The 17490-nt window shown below is 42.6% G+C and overlaps 1 protein-coding gene across 1 annotated transcript in view; it reads left to right on the forward strand.

The window, feature by feature from the left end:
* LOC120563181 (CREB-regulated transcription coactivator 2) overlaps positions 1 to 17490 on the forward strand; it is a 57948-nt gene that overhangs the window by 34737 nt on the left and 5721 nt on the right. Inside the window, exons 5-8 of the mRNA XM_039807337.1 lie at positions 9591 to 9697; positions 13825 to 13851; positions 14818 to 14897; positions 17155 to 17204. Of these exons, the coding sequence (XP_039663271.1) occupies positions 9591 to 9697; positions 13825 to 13851; positions 14818 to 14897; positions 17155 to 17204 (264 nt within the window). The remainder of the gene's footprint in view (positions 1 to 9590; positions 9698 to 13824; positions 13852 to 14817; positions 14898 to 17154; positions 17205 to 17490) is intronic.

Raw genomic sequence — 17490 nt, forward strand, 5'->3', positions numbered from 1 at the left:
TAACAGGACGGTGACTTTAGCCGGCCGCTCTCCGAACCTCAGTTGGTTTTGAAGAGCTCTCAGTTCTTTCTCTCTTTCTTTCTTTCTTTCGTTCTTTCTCTCTTTCTTTCTTTTTTTTTTTCTGGGAATCTGTCTCCTTTTTTCTGCAGTCATTTAATTTCCGCTTGCCTAGCTGCCTGCCTGCCTACCTGCGTGCTTTATTTATTTCTTTTTCTGGTTTCTCTTCGAACACGACAACAACTATTCTTCAGAGCGAGACTGGCCTCCGCCCACAGTCCCCAGTCCTAGTCCCCAGTCCTAGTCCCCAGTCCCCAGTCCTAGTCCCCAGTCCTAGTCCCCAGTCCTAGTCCCCAGTCCCCAGTCCCCAGTCCCAGTCCCAGTCCCAGAAGGTCCACTCGTCTTCTCACCTTAACTTTAAATTCTAAATCCTTTATTCATCCTGCAGCGGGGGACATTCACAGTGTTGCAGCGGCATGGGATGGACCAGAAAACAAGGACACTCTAGACCACTGGTTCTCAAGCTTATTTTTCAGTAATGTTCCCCCTATGAACAGTGTTTTTAAGCCATGTACCCCCTAATAAAGTCTCTATAAAGAGGAAGAAGACAGCGATGTCAGCGATAGATTTACTAAACAGCCTTGGAGCTGGAAAACATTTAGATGATGATGAGAAAAAGGAGACTAGAACTTGGACAAAGACGGTAGAAAGAAGGAAGGAAGGCAACACTAGAGCGACAAGAGTGACAAAAAAATTCCCAAAACTGACAAAAAGTTTGAAAAAAGAGACAAAAACTTAAGAAGAAAAAAAATGACAGTAGAACAAAGTCAGGAAGAAAGGCTAGAATAGGTCGACAATAGTAATAAAAACTTTGAAAAAAGGGACACAAACTTCAAAATAGTAATAAAAACATTGAAAAAAAAACAGAAGAAAGGAAGGAAGGCAACACTAGGGCAACAAAAGTGACAAAAACTTCCAAAAACTGACAAAAAGTTTGAAAAAAAGACACAAAAACTTAAGAAGAAAAAAATGACAGTAAGACAAAGTCAGGAAGGAAGGCAAGAATAGGTAAAAAAAAAACGACAAAACCTTCAAAAAAAGGGTGACAGACTTCAAAAACAGAGACAAAAACTTTTAAAAAAGCGACAAACTTGGAGAAAAAAAAGCCAGCAGAAGTAACTCCAGCCTCTGTAGTCCCCCAGAGTACCCCTAGGGGGACACGTACCCCCTGTAGTCCTCCACAGTACCCCTAGGGGGACACGTACCCCCTGCAGTCCTCCACAGTACCCCTAGGGGGACACGTACCCCCTGCAGTCCTCCACAGTACCCCTAGGGCGACACGTACCCCCTGCAGTCCTCCACAGTACCCCTAGGGCGACACGTACCCCCTGCAGTCCTCCAGAGTACCCCTAGGGGACACGTACCCCCTGCAGTCCTCCAGAGTACCCCTAGGGGGACACGTACCCCCTGCAGTCCTCCACAGTACCCCTAGGGGACACGTACCCCCTGCAGTCCTCCACAGTACCCCTAGGGGGACACGTACCCCCTGCAGTCCTCCACAGTACCCCTAGGGGGACACGTACCCCCTGCAGTCCTCCACAGTACCCCTAGGGCGACACGTACCCCCTGCAGTCCTCCACAGTACCCCTAGGGGCGACACGTACCCCTGCAGTCCTCCACAGTACCCCTAGGGAGCATGCCCCCTGCAGTCCTCCACAGTACCCCTAGGGCGACACGTCCCTGCAGTCCTCCACAGTACCCTCGGAGGGCCACATTCCCCCTGCAGTCCTCCACAGTACCCCTAGGGGACACACATACCCCCTGCAGTCCTCACGAGGTACCCCTAGGGGGACACGTCCCCTGCAGCCTCCAAGTACCCCTAGGGGACACACCCCTGCAGTCCTCCACAGTACCCCTAGGGGGACCACGTGCCCTGCAGTCCTCCACAGTACCCCTAGGGGGACCACGTACCCCCTGCAGTCCTCCACAGTACCCCTAAGGGGACCACGTACCCCCTGCAGTCCTCCACAGGTACCCCCTAGGGGGGACCATTACCCCCTGCAGTCCTCCACGAGGAGTACCCTAGAACGCCTCAAATTCCGTACCCCGGGGACATTGCACCACCCTCCAAGGGCACCTAGGGGGCATCACAGGTGCAAAAGACAGTTGTCAAAGCGTACACTAAGAACTGAATTTTAACGCCTAGAATCGTGGACAGTTTGATCTCAAGCGAACTGCACAAGATCAAGAACCTGGCATTGTTTGGAACAGACTTTAAAATGGATAACGGTTGCTAAATTCTAGGAACGTTTAGTTTTGGACCAGATGGGTATAGGACGACATCTGAATATTTTATTCAATTAAATAGAAGCATTAATAAAGATGCTGGACTCTCACTTCCACTGGGGCATGTGTGGTTGAGTTTAGTTGATAATGTGTGTGTGTGTGTGTGTGTATGTGTGTGTGTGTGTGTGTGTGTGTGTGTGTGTGTGTGTGTGTGTGTGTGTGTGTGTGTGTGTGTGTGTGTGTGTGCTTGCGTGTGTGCGTGCATGTGTGAACATGTGTGTTCGCATGTGTGCGTGCGCAGGTGTGTGGGTGTGTGTACGTGATGCGTGTGTGTGTTTGCGTGTGTGCACTTGTGCGTGTGTGTGTGTTTGTGTGCATGTGTGTGTGTGTGTTTGCGCGTGCGTGTGTGAACATGTGTGTTCGCGTGCGTGAACGTGTGTTTGTGTGTGTGCACTTGTGCATGTGCGTGCGTGTGCTTGACTACATGAGTGTACATGAGTGTGTGTGTTACTGCGCGTTTGTACGTCGTGTGCTTTGCGTGCGGTGTTGTTGTGCTAATGCGTGTGTGTTTCTGTGTGTTTGCTTTTGTGTGTGTGTGTGTGCGCGTGTGTAGATGTGTGTTAATGTGTGTGCAGATATGTGTTGCTGCGTGCGCGGCGTGTGTGTGTGTGTGCGTGAACATGTGTGTGTTTGCGTGTGTGCACTTGTGCATTTGCGTGTGTGCTTGCATGCACATGTGTTGTGCATGAGTGTGTGTGTGTTTGCGGGAGTGTGTGTGTGTGCTTGCGTGTGTGTTTGTGCGTGTGTGCTTGTGTGCGTGTGTGTGTGAACATGTGTGTTCGCATGTGTGCAGATGTGTGTGTGCGTGCGCAGGTGTGTGTGTGTGTGTGCGTGAACATGTGTGTGTTTGCGTGTGTGCACTTGTGCATTTGAGTGTGTGCTTGCGTGCACGTGTGTTGTGCATGAGTGTGTGTGTTTGCGGGAGTGTGTGTGTGCATGAGTGTGTGTGTTTGCGGGAGTGTGTGTGTGTGTGTGTGTATGAGTGTGTGTGCATGAGTGTGTGTGTGTGCATGAGTGTGTGTGTTTGTGGGGGTTGTTGTGTTTGCGGGAGTGTGTGTGTTTGCGGGAGGTGTGTGTGTGTGTGTGTGTGTGTGTGTGTGTGTGTGTGTGTGTGTGTGTGTGTGTGTGTGTGTGTGTGTGTGTGTGTGTGTGTGTGCGTCCTGACCAGTGACTGTATAATCCTCCATTTAAATTCTTTTTTTAAATCAAACTGAGAATGTGAACACTTCTCCTCCCCAGGCAGAAAAACTGTCTGCTAGATTCCACAGATTTTCTCCTCTGAAAACTAGTGTTTACATTATTGCTGAGTCACATCAGACAGCATAACACAAACACTACGCTGTGTTTGTGTTATGCTGAATATCCTCCAGCTGTTTGCCTAAAAATCCGACAAGTAGCGGCTGTTCACTCCGCTATCGTCACATCGCCAAAACACCAATCGGAGTCCTCCTAAACATGGAGTCTTCTGGGTGGAGCCGCCCCTGTTGTCCACTTGTCATTCGTCACGCTCTGGTTCTGGTTCGTAGAGGCTGAACAGAAGCCGAGTCTGTGTTTATTCAACAGAGATTCTGGTAACCGGTGGATGTTTTTGGTCAAAACGAAAGTGTAACTGCTGCTCGGCAGGATGCGGTGTGTCTGGGCCCTTCTTCTGTTCTCAGGCCAGCGAAACGTGACTGACGAGTCTGGAGTTATTCCGTCCTCTTGTTAACCCAACAACAGCCGTTCCCTTTCACAGAAACAGTGCTGTACTGTACAGTGTGTTTACATTCCTCGTAGCACTATGAAATCACAATCTTTTGTGTCCGTTATTCGATGTGTGTACTGTATGCGTCGTGTGTGCTTAGCACGTGTTACGTGTTTCCGTCGTCGCGTCTATGCGCTAAACGTTTGTTGCGGTGGGGGTGTGTGGTGTTGGTGTGTGTGTGTGTGTGTGTGTGTGTGTGTGTGTGTGTTGAGTGATGTGAGAGTGTGAGTGTTTTTGGTGTGTGTGTGGTGGTGAGTGTGTAGTGTGCTGTGTGTGTGTGGGTGTGTGTTGGGTGTGTGTGTGTGTGTGTGTGTGTGTGTGTGTGCTTGAGTGAGTGTGAGTGTGTTTGTGTGTGTGTGTGTGTGTGCTTGAGTGAGTGAGTGTGTGAGAGTGTGTTTGTGTGTGTGTGTGTGTGTGTGTGTGCTAAGTGGGTGTGAGGTGTGTGTGCTTGTGTGTGTGTGTGTGCTGGTGAGTGAGTGTGTGTGTGCTTGTGTGTGTGTGTGCTTGAGTGAGTGAGAGTGTGTGTGTGCTTGTGTGTGTGTGTGTGTGCTTGAGTGAGTGTGTGTGTGTGTGTGTGTGTGTGTGGGTGAGTGGGTGTGGGGTGGTGTGTGTGTGTGTGTGTGTGTGTGTGTGGTGGTGTGGGGGTGTGTGTGTGTGTGTGTGGTGAGGTGAGTGGGTGTGTGGTGTGTTGTGTGTTGGTGAGTGAGAGTGTGTGTGTGTGTGTGTGTGTGTGTGTGTGTGTGTGTGTGTGAGTGTGTGTGTGTGTGTGTGTTGTGGTGTGTGTGGTGGTGGGTGGTGGTGTGTGTGTGTGTGTGTGCTTGAGGTGGTGCGGTGATGTGAGACTGTGTGTGTGTGTGTGTGTGTGTGTGTGAGGTGGTGTTGTGTGTGTGATGGGTGTGTTAGTGAGGGGGGTGTGTGGTGTGGGGTGGGTGGTGTGGGGGGGTGGGTGTGAGTGAAGTGTGAATGGTTTGGGGGGGGTGTAGTGGGTGTGTGTGTGTGTGTGTGTGTGTGGTGAGGGTGTGTGTGGTGTGTGTGTGTGTGTGGTGGTGGTGGGTGTGTGTGTGTGGTGTGTGTGTGTGTGTGGTGTGCTTGTGTAGTGAGTGTGTGAGTGTGGTGGTGGGGTGTGGTGGAGGATGGGGTGTGGTGTGGGGGGTGTGAGGGGTGGTGTGTGGTGGGTGGTGTGTGTGGATGAGGTGAGGGGTGGGGGTGTGGGGTGGGGTGAGTGATAGTGTGTGTGTGTGTGGTGGTGGGTGTGTGTGTGTGTGTGTGTGGTGTGTGTGTTGGTGAGTGGAGTGTGTGAGGTGTGTGTGTGTTATTTTTTTTATGATGGTGATTTGTATTGTGTGTGTGTGTGTGTAATAGTTGGAGTGTTTGTGTATATTTTGTGTGTGGGTGAGTGAGAGGTGTGTGTGTGTGTGTGTGTGTGTGCTAGGGGTGGGGGTGTGTAGGGTGGGGGGTGTGTGGTGTTGTGTGGTGGTGTGTGTGTGTGTGTGTTGGGGTGGTAGTGTGTGTGTGTGTGTGTGTGTGTGTGGGAGTAGTGTAGGCTGTGTGTGTGTGTGTGTGTGTGTAGTGAGTAGAGTGAGTGTGTGAGTGTGTGTGTGTGTTGTGTGTGTGTGTGTTGAGATTGATGTGAGTGTGTGAGGTGTGTGTGTGTTGTGTGTGTGTGTGTTGAGTGAGTGAGTGTGTGAGAGGTGTTGTGTTGTGTGTGTGTGCTTGAGTGAGTGATGTGTGAGAGTGTGTTTGTGTGTGTGTGTGTGTGTGTTGAGTGAGAGTGTGTGTGTGTGTGTGTGTGTGTGTGTTGAGTGAGTGAGTGGAGTGTGTGAGTGTGTGTGTGGACATTGTGTGATTTATTGTATGTGTTTTTGTGTGTGTTTGTGTGAGTGAGTGAGGTGTGTGGTTTGTGTTGTGTGTGGGTGGGGGGGGGAGTGAGTGAGAGGTGTGTTGGGTGGTGTGGTGGTGGTGTGGTGTGTGTGTGGGAGTAGAGGGGGTGTGTGGGGATGGTGAGAGGGGTGTGATGGGGGGGAGGAGTGAGTGTGTGTGTGGTAGCGTGTGGGTGTGTGGGGTGGTGTGTTTGTGTGAGGAGGAGTGAGTGAGTGGTGTGTGTGTGTGTGTTGGAGGGGAGTGTGTGCAATGGTGTGTGTGTTTTCGTGTGTGGTGTGTGTGTGTGTGTGTGTGTTGGTGAGTAGTGTGTGTGTGTGTGTGTGTGTGTGTGTGTTGATAGTGGTGAGTGTGTGTTTGTGTGTGTGTGTGTGTGTGTGTGTGTGTGCTAGAGCGTGTGCACAATGTGTGTGTGACGTGTGTGTCGCAGAGTGCGTGTGTGTGTTTGTGCTTGAGAGTACATACATGCTATACATACATACATACATACATACATACACACATATATGTATCATGCTATGGCACACACTTATATTTATGCATACATGCATACGTATGTATGTATGTACATGCACACATGCATATATGACATGCGTATGCACGCACACACAGCTACAGCCAATACACTACCTATGCACATGTGCGGTGTCACATGCGCTGTGACAGCTGTGTGTGTATGACACAGACAGCGGCGTGCGTATTGCGAGGAACATGCAAAACGTACATGAAGACACACTGCACACACGCACCGTATCCACACAGCGCAAGCATGCACTGTTGCATTTTTGCTATGCACACACACACTGTCTCACACACACACTGTATCTATCTGTCTGTCTGTGAATACATGCACACGCACACGCTGTTCACGCGTGCATTACGACCGGCTTAACGTGCACGGCACGTAACGCCAGGACGGATGTGCACCACACCTACCGCTATAAATAACACGCTATATCGTTGTACATTGATGAACTTTGGAAATCAGTGTTTCTCGGACAGTGATCCCATGCTCATCCAGCCAGCCCAGGTATCTGTCCAAATATTGAGTTATATCCATGATACGTCTATTCCGAGTCGGTCATTCCTGCTTAAACCCCTCCGCTTTCTCTCCTATCCTTTCCTTTCACTACCTCCATCTTTTCTCATCACGCTTGCCCCCCCTCTTTTCCATTATGCCCTTTTGCTTTCAGTGGAGGAAAAAAAATAACACACGTTCTTGTCTTCCGATCCACCCGAAAGGAATTGGTCCGGAAGCTTCCCAGGGATCCATTCCAGTTATTTCATCTCCCTGACACTGCCTCCAACAGGTGGTCTCCTCCCTAAATCCTCCTCTTCTTCTTCTTCTCCTCCTTCCTCCTCTCTTTTCCTGCTGGGGTGGTTTCCATCAGGTCCACTGCTCCGTTGGGCTGGCTGGTCAGGGAGGGTCGGCTTCTTTGTGCAGTTTGTGATTGGTCCATGTGTCTATATTTATATCAAAGTATAGGGCATGTCCCTTCACTCCTTTCTTTTCCGCATCCATGTAAGTTGGCTGTTCACTGTCTGTTCTTTATCCTTCCTCTCCTATTTCCTTTTTACCCCTTCACCTTTTATTTGAGTGGCCCTTCGTTCGTCCGGATTACTAAGTTCGCACTTCCTCACATTTCATTTTATTCTCTAGTCTTTTTATGTGTTAGGTATGTTTGTGGATAGTTAGGAGATTGTGTGTGTACGTGTTTGAGTGTGTGTGTGGGAGTGAGTGGCTATGTTTATATTTTTGTTTTTGTTTGTGGTTCAGGGGTGTGCGTGTGTGTGTGTGTATACGCATGCATATTATGACTGCCCATGTATGCGTGTGTGGCTTGTTTCTACACCCTGTGCGAGGACATGGGGTAGGCCAAGGGATATGAGTATGCTTAAGCTCCACGTTTCCTCTCCTCTCTCTCTGTCTCTCTCTCTCTCTCTCTCTCTCTCTGCTGCTGTGTATGTGCGTGCTGCCTGCTGCTGTCTGTGTATGTATGTGTGTGTGTGTGTATATATGTATATGTGTGTGTGTGTGTATGTGTGTGTATATGTGTGTGTATGTGTGTGTATATGTGTGTGTATATGTGTGTATGTGTATGTGTGTATGTGTATGTGTATGTGTATGTATGTGTGTGTGTATGTGTATGTGGGATGTGTATGTGTGTATGTGTGTATGTGTGTGTATATGTATGTGTATGTGTGTGTGTGTGTGTGTGTGTGTGTGTGTATGTGTATGTATATATGTATGTATGTGTTGATGTGTGTGTGTATGTATGTGTGTGTGTGTCTAAGTGTGGGTTGGGCTGGAACCCGGACAATGGAAATAGATATCATTAACACTCAAAGGGAGTCGGAGCCGACTGCAACCTTTTAGATCTGAGGAATGTATTTTAGTTGCATTCATTCGGCTCAGTAGCGGACATATATATATATATACACATACACACATACACATAGTATATACATACAGTATATACATAGTGGGCTGCTTGTAGGCCTTTTAAACGGTGTTGAAAAACTCAGCAATCCCTTCTGTCTTTCTGAAGAAATCTGAAATGCCACTGGTGTGTGTGTGTGTCTGTGTGTGTCTGTGTGTGTGTGTGTGTGTGTGTCTGTCTGTCTGTGTGTGTGTGTGTGTGTGTGTGTGTGTGTGTGTGTGTGTGTGTGTGTGTGTGTGTGTGTGTGTGTGTGTGTGTGTGTGTGAGAAAAGGGAAAAGACCCTGGCCTGAAGTAATAATCCCCAAATTGGTCCGGTCTGAACAAAAAGGGTTCTAGGAACTAGGGCTGGGCAATATATCGATATATTATATCGATATCGTGATATGAGACTTGGTATCGTCTTAGATTATGGAAATCGTAATATCGTGATAGGACATAAGTGGTGTCTTTTCCTGGTTTTAAAGGCTGCATTACAGTTAATTGATGTCATTTTCTGTGTAACCAGACTGTTCTAGCTTAGTCATTATATCCACATTACTGATGATTACATATCTTAAATGTCATTGTGAAGATATTTTGTTAAAGCACCAATTGTCAACCCTGTAATATCGCTACAATATCGACATCGAGGTATTAGGACAAGAATATCTCCATATCTAATTCTCTATATCGCCCAGCCCTACTAGGAACCTTATGTTCTAGGAACCTTATTTTCTAGGTACCTTATGTTCTAGGAACCTTATGTTCTAGGTACCTTATGTTCTAGGAACCTTATGTTCTAGGTACCTTATGTTCTAGGTACCTTATGTTCTAGGTACCTTATGTTCTAGGTACCTTATTTTCTAGGTACCTTATGTTCTAGGTACCTTATGTTTTAGGTACATGTTTTAGAACCTTATGTTCTAGGAACCTTATTTTCTAGGTACCTTATGTTCTAGGTACCTTATGTTCTAGGAACCTTATGTTCTAGGAACCTTATGTTCTAGGTACCTTATGTTCTAGGTACCTTATGTTCTAGGAACTGCAGAAATCCCTCCGGTCAGAAAGAGGCTTTTGATGCACAACGTGTTTGAGAATAAAGACTCACCTGACCTTTAACTTCTTCAGAAGCTCTTTAGTTTTCTCACTTTCTCTCTCTCTCTTTCCTTATCTCCCTGAACACTGAGTGTCTCTCGCCCCTCAGGACGAACTCAGACTCGGCCCTCCACACCAGCGTGATGAACCCTCCCACGGGAGACCCCTTCACCACGGGAGGACCCACCCTCACCCCCCAGAGCAACAGACGCAGCGGTGAGACTGCAGCAACACAGTCGGCAACACAGTCAGCAACACAATCAGCAACACAGTCAGCAACACAGTCAGCAACACAGTCAGCAACACAATCTACAACACAGTCAGCAACACAAACAGCAACACAATCTACAACACAGTCAGCAACACAGTCAGCAACACAATCTACAACACAGTCAGCAATACAATCTACAACACAGTCAGCAATACAATCTACAACACAGTCAGCAACACAATCAGCAACACAATCTACAACAGTCAGCAACACAGTCAACAATACAATCTACAACACAGTCAGCAATACAGTCAGCAACACAATCTACAACACAGTCAGCAACACAGTCAGCAACACAATCTACAACACAGTCAGCAACACAAACAGCAACACAATCTACAACACAGTCAGCAACACAGTCAGCAACACAATCTACAACACAGTCAGCAACACAATCTACAACACAGTCAGCAACACAAACAGCAACACAATCTACAACACAGTCAGCAACACAGTCAGCAACACAGTCAGCAACACAATCTACAACACAGTCAGCAATACAATCTACAACACAGTCAACAATACAATCTACAACACAATCTACAACACAGTCAGCAACACAGTCAGCAACACAATCTACAACACAATCTACAACACAGTCAGCAACACAATCTACAACACAATCTACAACACAGTCAGCAATACAATCTACAACACAGTCAGCAATACAATCTACAACACAGTCAGCAACACAGTCAACAACACAATCTACAACACAGTCAGCAACACAATCAGCAACACAGTCAGCAACACAATCAGCAACACAGTCAGCAACACAATCTACATGTTGCTCACATTTACCCGTCCAGAGGATCCAGCCTGTGTAGTGTGTATGTGAATAGCCAGAGAGTTGGGCTGAACGGTTAATCCTTTTTACATCCAAATAGTGATTTACATGAGTCATCCCTCTTTTTATCATCATATGTGCTGATCTATTATAAGATAAATAGTGATTTACATTAGTCATCCCTCTTTTTATCATCATATGTGCTGATATATTATAAGATAAATAGTGATTTACATGAGTCATCCCTCTTTTATCATCATATGTGCTGATATATTATAAGATAAATAGTGATTTACATTAGTCATCCCTCTTTTTATCATCATATGTGCTGATATATTATAAGATAAATAGTGATTTACATGAGTCATCCCTCTTTTTATCATATGTGCTGATATATTATAAGATAAATAGTGATTTACATGAGTCATCCCTCTTTTTATCATCATATGTGCTGATCTATTATAGATCTACTATATATTATATATAGATATATTATATCTATCTATTATATTTATTATAGATAAGATAAATGCTGGAATAATGTTACATATTGTTCAAATCTGAACACATGTTCCTCCAAACTCAAAAACTTAGATATTTAACTTTTAAAAGAACAAATTATATCTTTAACCCTCGTGACCATTTTCAAAAAGTTTCTGTATCAGAAATTTGGGTTTCTTTCAACCAAATTTAAAATAAATAAATAACATTGATGGTTCCTATTACTCTTCACAAGTAACAAAAATTATCAGTTCTCTTCTTTCTTTGAATTTGGGTGTTTAATTTCATTTTATAGCATTTAAAATAATAAAAATAAAAAGTTGAAAAAAGTGACAAAAATGTCTGAAGAAGACGCCCAAATTTTGACCATGAAAAACAAGGTGAAGTTGCTCGGTCGACTTGAAGACCTCACGATGATTAAATGGCATCGGGAGCAAAAAAGAAATTTCGGAAAAAGCTTCAAAACGTGAAAAGAAACTCCACAAAAACGTCAAAAGGCGCAGAAAAAGAACCGACAAAAACATCGGAAAAAGTGACAATAAAAACTTGGATAAAAGTTTCAAAAGTGTCCCAAAAAAATAACATTTTGACCCAGAAAATCCAAAAGTTACACGATCAACGGGGAGACAGCACGATGGTTAAATGGCATCGGGGGAAAAAAAAAAAAAAGTCGGAAAAATCAAAAGGCGCTGAATACAAATCGGAAAAAGTGACAATAAAAACTTGGATAAAAGTGTTAAAAGTTAAAATTTGGACTTAGAAAATCCAAAAGTTGCTCGGTTGACAGGAAGACATCACGTTGGTTAAATGGCATCGGGAAGAGAAAAAAATGTCGAAAAAAGCTTAAACGTGGAGTTTTTTCTCCACGTTTTTTAAGTTTTTTTCGACATTTTTATCTCCGCAAAAATGTCAAAATGCGCAGAAAAAGAACCGACAAAAACATCGGAACAAGTGACAATAAAAACTTGGATAAAAGTGTCAAAAGTGTCCCAAAAAAATTACATTTTGACCCAGAAAATCCAAAAGTTACACGATCAACGGGGAGACATCACGATGGTTAAATGGCATCGGGAGCAAAAAAAAATGTCGGATAAAGTTTCAAAAATGTGGAAAAAAACATTTTAAAAAAATCTGAAAAAGTGACAATAAAAACTTGGATAAAAGTGTCCCAAAAAAAGTTTAAATTTTGACATAGAAAATCCAACAGTTGCACGGTCAACTTGAAGACATCACGATGGTTAAATGGCATCGGGAGCAAACAATTTTTTTTGAAAAAAGCCTCAAAAACGTGGAAAAAAACCTCCACAAAACGTCAAAAGGCGCAGAAAAGAAATCGACAAAAACATCGGAAGAATTGACAATAAAAACTTGGATAAAAGTGTCAAAAGTGTCCCAAAAAAATAACATTGTGACCCAGAAAATCCAAAAATTGCACGATCAACGGGGAGACATCACGATGGTTAAATGGCATGGGGGGGCAAACATTCTTTTCGGAAAAAGCTTCAAAAATGTGGAAAAAACATCAATAGGCGCTGAAAACTAATCGGAAAAAACATCGGAGAAAGTGACAAGAAAACTTGGATAATAGTGTAAAAAGTGTCCAAATTTTGACCTAGAAAATCAAAAAGTTGCTCGGCCAAGGGGAAGACATCACGATGGTTAAATGGCATTGGGGGGCAAAAACTATTTCGGAAAAAGCCTAAAAAAACGTGGAGAGAAAAATCTCCACAAAAATGTCCAAAGGTGCAGAAAAGAAATCGACAAAAACATCGGAAAGAGTGACAATAAAAACTTGGATAAAAGTGTTAAAAGTTAAAATTTTGACCTAGAAAATCCAAAAGTTGCTCTGTTGACGGAAAGACATCACGAGGGTTAAATGGCATCGGGGGCAAAAAATAGAAAAAAATTCCGAAAAACCTTCAAAAATGTGGAAAAAACATCAATAGGCGCTGAAAACAAATCGGTGAAAGTGACAAGAAAACTTGGATAAAAGTCTTAAAAGTTAAAATTTTGACCTAGAAAATCCAAAAGTTGCTCTGTTGACGGAAAGACAACACGAGGGTTGAAAAAGAAACCTCAGATTGTATGTAGAAACTTAGATTTTTTGTGGCTAGTTTCTGAGAAGTTTTCACAGCGTTTCCTTAACAGCCACCACATCTTTCTAAGAAATCCGACCAATAGGAGCCCAGCTGGTGCAGAGGCGATCATCTGATTCATGTTGTAGCCGCTGGAAACCACGGCGACAGAAGTGGAAACAGTGTGATGTCTCAGTCAGACCAGGGCACTCGGGCAGCTCAGGGTGCTGGTTTTTCTTCCATACTTTGGATCTTATTAGAGCTGCAAAGATCAATGGGATAAGTTGGCAACTATTTAGATAATCGATTAATCCGTTTGAGTCATTTTTTATGATAAAAAAAGTAAGAACTTCTCTGCTGTCAGCTTTGTTAAATGTGAATATTGTTCTATTGTCTTCTCTCCTCTGGGACAGGAAAATCAATATCTTTGAGTTGGGGACAAAACGAGACAGTTGAGGACGTCTTCTTGGGCTTTTTTTTGGGAAACGCTGATCCACATTTTTCACCATTTTCGGACATTTTAGAGACCAAAACAACTGATCTATTAATCCAGAAAATAATCCACATATTAATCGATAATAAAAAGGAATAGTTGGTTGCAGCCCTAGAGGTGATGTGGTGGTGATTTCTGTATGTGTTGCTAAACATAGAAGCTGAAGCTGATATTTCCTGTCTGTCTGTCTGTCTGTCTGTCTGTCTGTCTCTGCAGGTCAGAGTGATGGAGAGGGCAGAAGAAGTGAGTTATTCACACACACACCTCTCTCTCTCTCTCTCTCTCTCTCTCTCTCTCTCTCTCTCTCTCTCTCTTTCTCTCTCACACACATTCACTCACACTCTCACACTCTCTTTCTGTCTCTCTCTCTCACACACTCACACTCTCACTCACTCACTCTCTCTCTCTCTCTCTCTCTCTCTCTCTCACACTCTCTCACACACACACACACACACTGGATCGTGTCTCACCAAACCTTTTGATTTTGAACATGAGGTCATTTCCTGTCTTAGTCATTTGTAACTTGTGCATAAGCCTTGTGAGGACTCATCATTTTTTCCAGAATGAAAGTGACACTGCCACCGTATTCGCTGTGCATGTGTTAGCACCTCTCTCTCTCTCTCTCTCTCTCTCTCTCTCTCTCTCTCTGTTCTTTCTCTAGCTTGCTCCACCACTTTGTTTTATCTAACGTTAGCACCGCTCCACATAGCGCTCTAGGATGCTGTACTGCCCTGCAAAGGCAAAAGACCTTAACTCGCTAGAGTGTGAAACTGAGAAAAATTACTTTGAAGTTTTTGTTTTGTCCAGACAAAAGTATTATAGGTAGAACTCCCAAAATTTGACAACTAGTTGTTTTAACACCTGAACTCAACTTCAGCGTGCCCGGAGCAAAGGCAAAGAGCCCTAACAGCTGTTAGGGCGTTCTGCTGTGGTTTCTCGTATGGTTTTGGATGTTACGGTTGCCATAGCCCTTTATTTTCTCGTTAAAACAATCAAATTGACTCACGATATTCATTCACATGATAAAGGAGGTCTCAAATACCCCAAAACTGATATTAACTCATTTTTGCCCAAACATGATGTTACAGCGTTTTGCCTTTGCAGGGCAGTGTAGCAGTAGCTGTTGTTAAAGCAACAAAAGACGCTGATGAAAGTGATTTGAACTGATAATTCACTTCCACACTTTACGACATGTTTTTGTCCCGTCAGTGTTTCCGTACCCTGTTCCCCCCATCGAAGAGAACGTGCTGGACGAGGGGAAGCTGCTCAAACCCTGGGACACCAAGAAGGTAAAGCAGGGGTTTGGTTTGCATCCCTCTGAGGTCTGAGGGCATTTTCACACATTCTTCTTCTTACATCTACCTATTTAACTCTCCTGTTGGCCTCGGATCAAATTTGACCCATTTTCAAAAAGTTTCTGTCACAATGTTGAAAAGTGACAAAAATGTCAGAAAAAAGTGACAGAAATGTTGAAAAGTGACAAAAATGTCAGAAAAAAGTGACACAAATGTTGAAAAGTGACAAAAATGTCAGAAGAAAGTGACAAAAATGTCAGAAAAAAGTGACAAAAATGTTTAAAAGTGACAAAAATATCAGAAAAAGTGCCAGAAATGTTGAAAAGTGACAAAAATGTCAGAAAAAAGTGACACAAATGTCGAAAAGTGACAAAAATGTCAGAAGAAAGTGACAAAAATGTCAGAAAAAAGTGACAAAAATGTTTAAAAGTGACAAAAATATCAGAAAAAGTGCCAGAAATGTTGAAAAGTGACAAAAATATCAGAAAAAAGTGACAGAAATGTTGAAAAGTGACAAAAATGTCAGAAGAAAGTGACAAAAATGTCAGAAAAAAGTGACAAATGTTGAAAAGTGACAAAAATGTCAGAAAAAAGTGACACAAATGTTAAAGTGACAAAAATGTCAGAAGAAAGTGACACAAATGTTAAAGTGACAAAAATGTCAGAAAAAAGTGACAAAAATGTTAAAAAGTGACAAAAATATCAGAAAAAAGTGACAGAAATGTTGAAAAGTGACAAAAATGTCTGAAAAAGTGACAAAAATGTTGAAAAGTGACAAAAATGTTAAAAAGTGACACAAATGTTGAAAAGTGACAAAACTGTCAGAAAAAAGTGACACAAATAAAAAAAAAAAAGAAAAAACATTTTAAAGTTTGGGCATTTTCACACATTCTTCTTCTTAAAGAAATTAGATGGAAGTTGGGTTGTTGTAAAAGAAGAAAACATCTGATTTCAGGGGCCATAAAGACATAAAAGAGATTTTCCCCCAAAGAAATTAAGGAAATTGTGACTAAAATCAACTTTCTGTCCACAACACAGACCTTTTCATTCATAAGAAACCCCCAAGTGGAGATTTTTGGTTTTGTGGACTTTAGGGCTGAAACGATTCCTCGAATAACTCGAATAACTCGATTACAAAAAATCCTCCATGCAAATTGACTGCCTAAAGCAGGGGTTTGGTTTGCATCCCTCTGAGGTCTGAGGGCATTTTCACACATTCTTCTTCTTACATCTACCTTTTTAACTCTCCTGTTGGCCTCGGGTCAAATTTGACCCATTTTCAAAAAGTTTCTGTATCAGAAATTTGGGTTTTCTTTCAAACAAATTGTCAAAAAAAAATAACGTGGATGGTGTCACTTTTCAAATGTTGAAAAGTGACAGAAAAGTCAGAAAAAAGTGACACAAATGTTAAAAAGTGACAGAAAAGTCAGAAAAAAAGTGACACAAATGTTGAAAAGTGACAGAAAAGTCAGAAAAAAGTGACACAAATTAAAAAAAAAAAAAAAAAACATTTTAAAGTTTGGGGATTTTCACACATTCTTCTTCTTAAAGAAATTACAAAATGAATGAAACTACACCAGACACAACAAAGACAAGAAAATAGGTAGTGGTGACCACGATCTGATCTAAAGAGCTGACGCATTGACTATCCCTTCGGAAAAACAGCTGATTGTTGCGCATCTCTCTCTCTCTCTCTCTCTCTCTCTCTCTCTCTCTCTCTCTCTCTCTCTCTCTCTCTGGAGAAACAGCTGATCAACGATCTAATAGCATAAGTGTAACAGAGCTGTGTGACATTATAATCAAATATATAAATGAAAATAGGTTGAGTATAACTAATATTTACATATAGGCCTACTGTATATACAGATCAGTCTCAGGTTGAAACTTGTAGTTCTGAAAGTTAAGTTGCACAACTTAATGTCATGTTTAATGTATGTTTAATGTATGCCTTAGTTTGAGGTTGATATCATTTGAAAAAAAATTCTTTAAAAACAATGTGATATGGCACTTAAATGCACTTAATGTTTAGTTTTTTGAGAGATGATATTGTAAGCAATGTAGGCAATACAAATGTTGCTTTTTCCCCTAGTTTGGGTTGTTTAAAAACGCAAAAAAAACAAACAATCCTGATTGTGATTTATTTCCTTACTCCAGCAGCCTATCCCTGTTCCCACGGATGATGTATTTGAAGAAATTGAAGCAGAAGTAATTTTGTTACTTTATTATATTATTTTTACTTGTATCCCTGCAGTTGCCTCTGTTGTCGTCCCGACCCAAGTCCTGTGAAGTCCCGGGCATCAAGTAAGTCTGTCTAAAAACGCTGAGCGCACACATTTTTATTTATATATATATATATATATATATGTAATATATATATATATATATATATTTTTTTTATATATATATATATATATATATATATATATATATATATATATTACATATATATATATATATATATATTTTTTTTTTTTTAATATATATATATATATATATATTTTTATATATATATATATATATATATATATATATATAATAGTAATGGACACCTCAAGGGCATTAACCCGATTATACCATGGTCACTTGC

The sequence above is a fragment of the Perca fluviatilis genome, chromosome 7 (genome assembly GCF_010015445.1).
Source record: "Perca fluviatilis chromosome 7, GENO_Pfluv_1.0, whole genome shotgun sequence".
Taxonomy (NCBI): domain Eukaryota; kingdom Metazoa; phylum Chordata; class Actinopteri; order Perciformes; family Percidae; genus Perca; species Perca fluviatilis.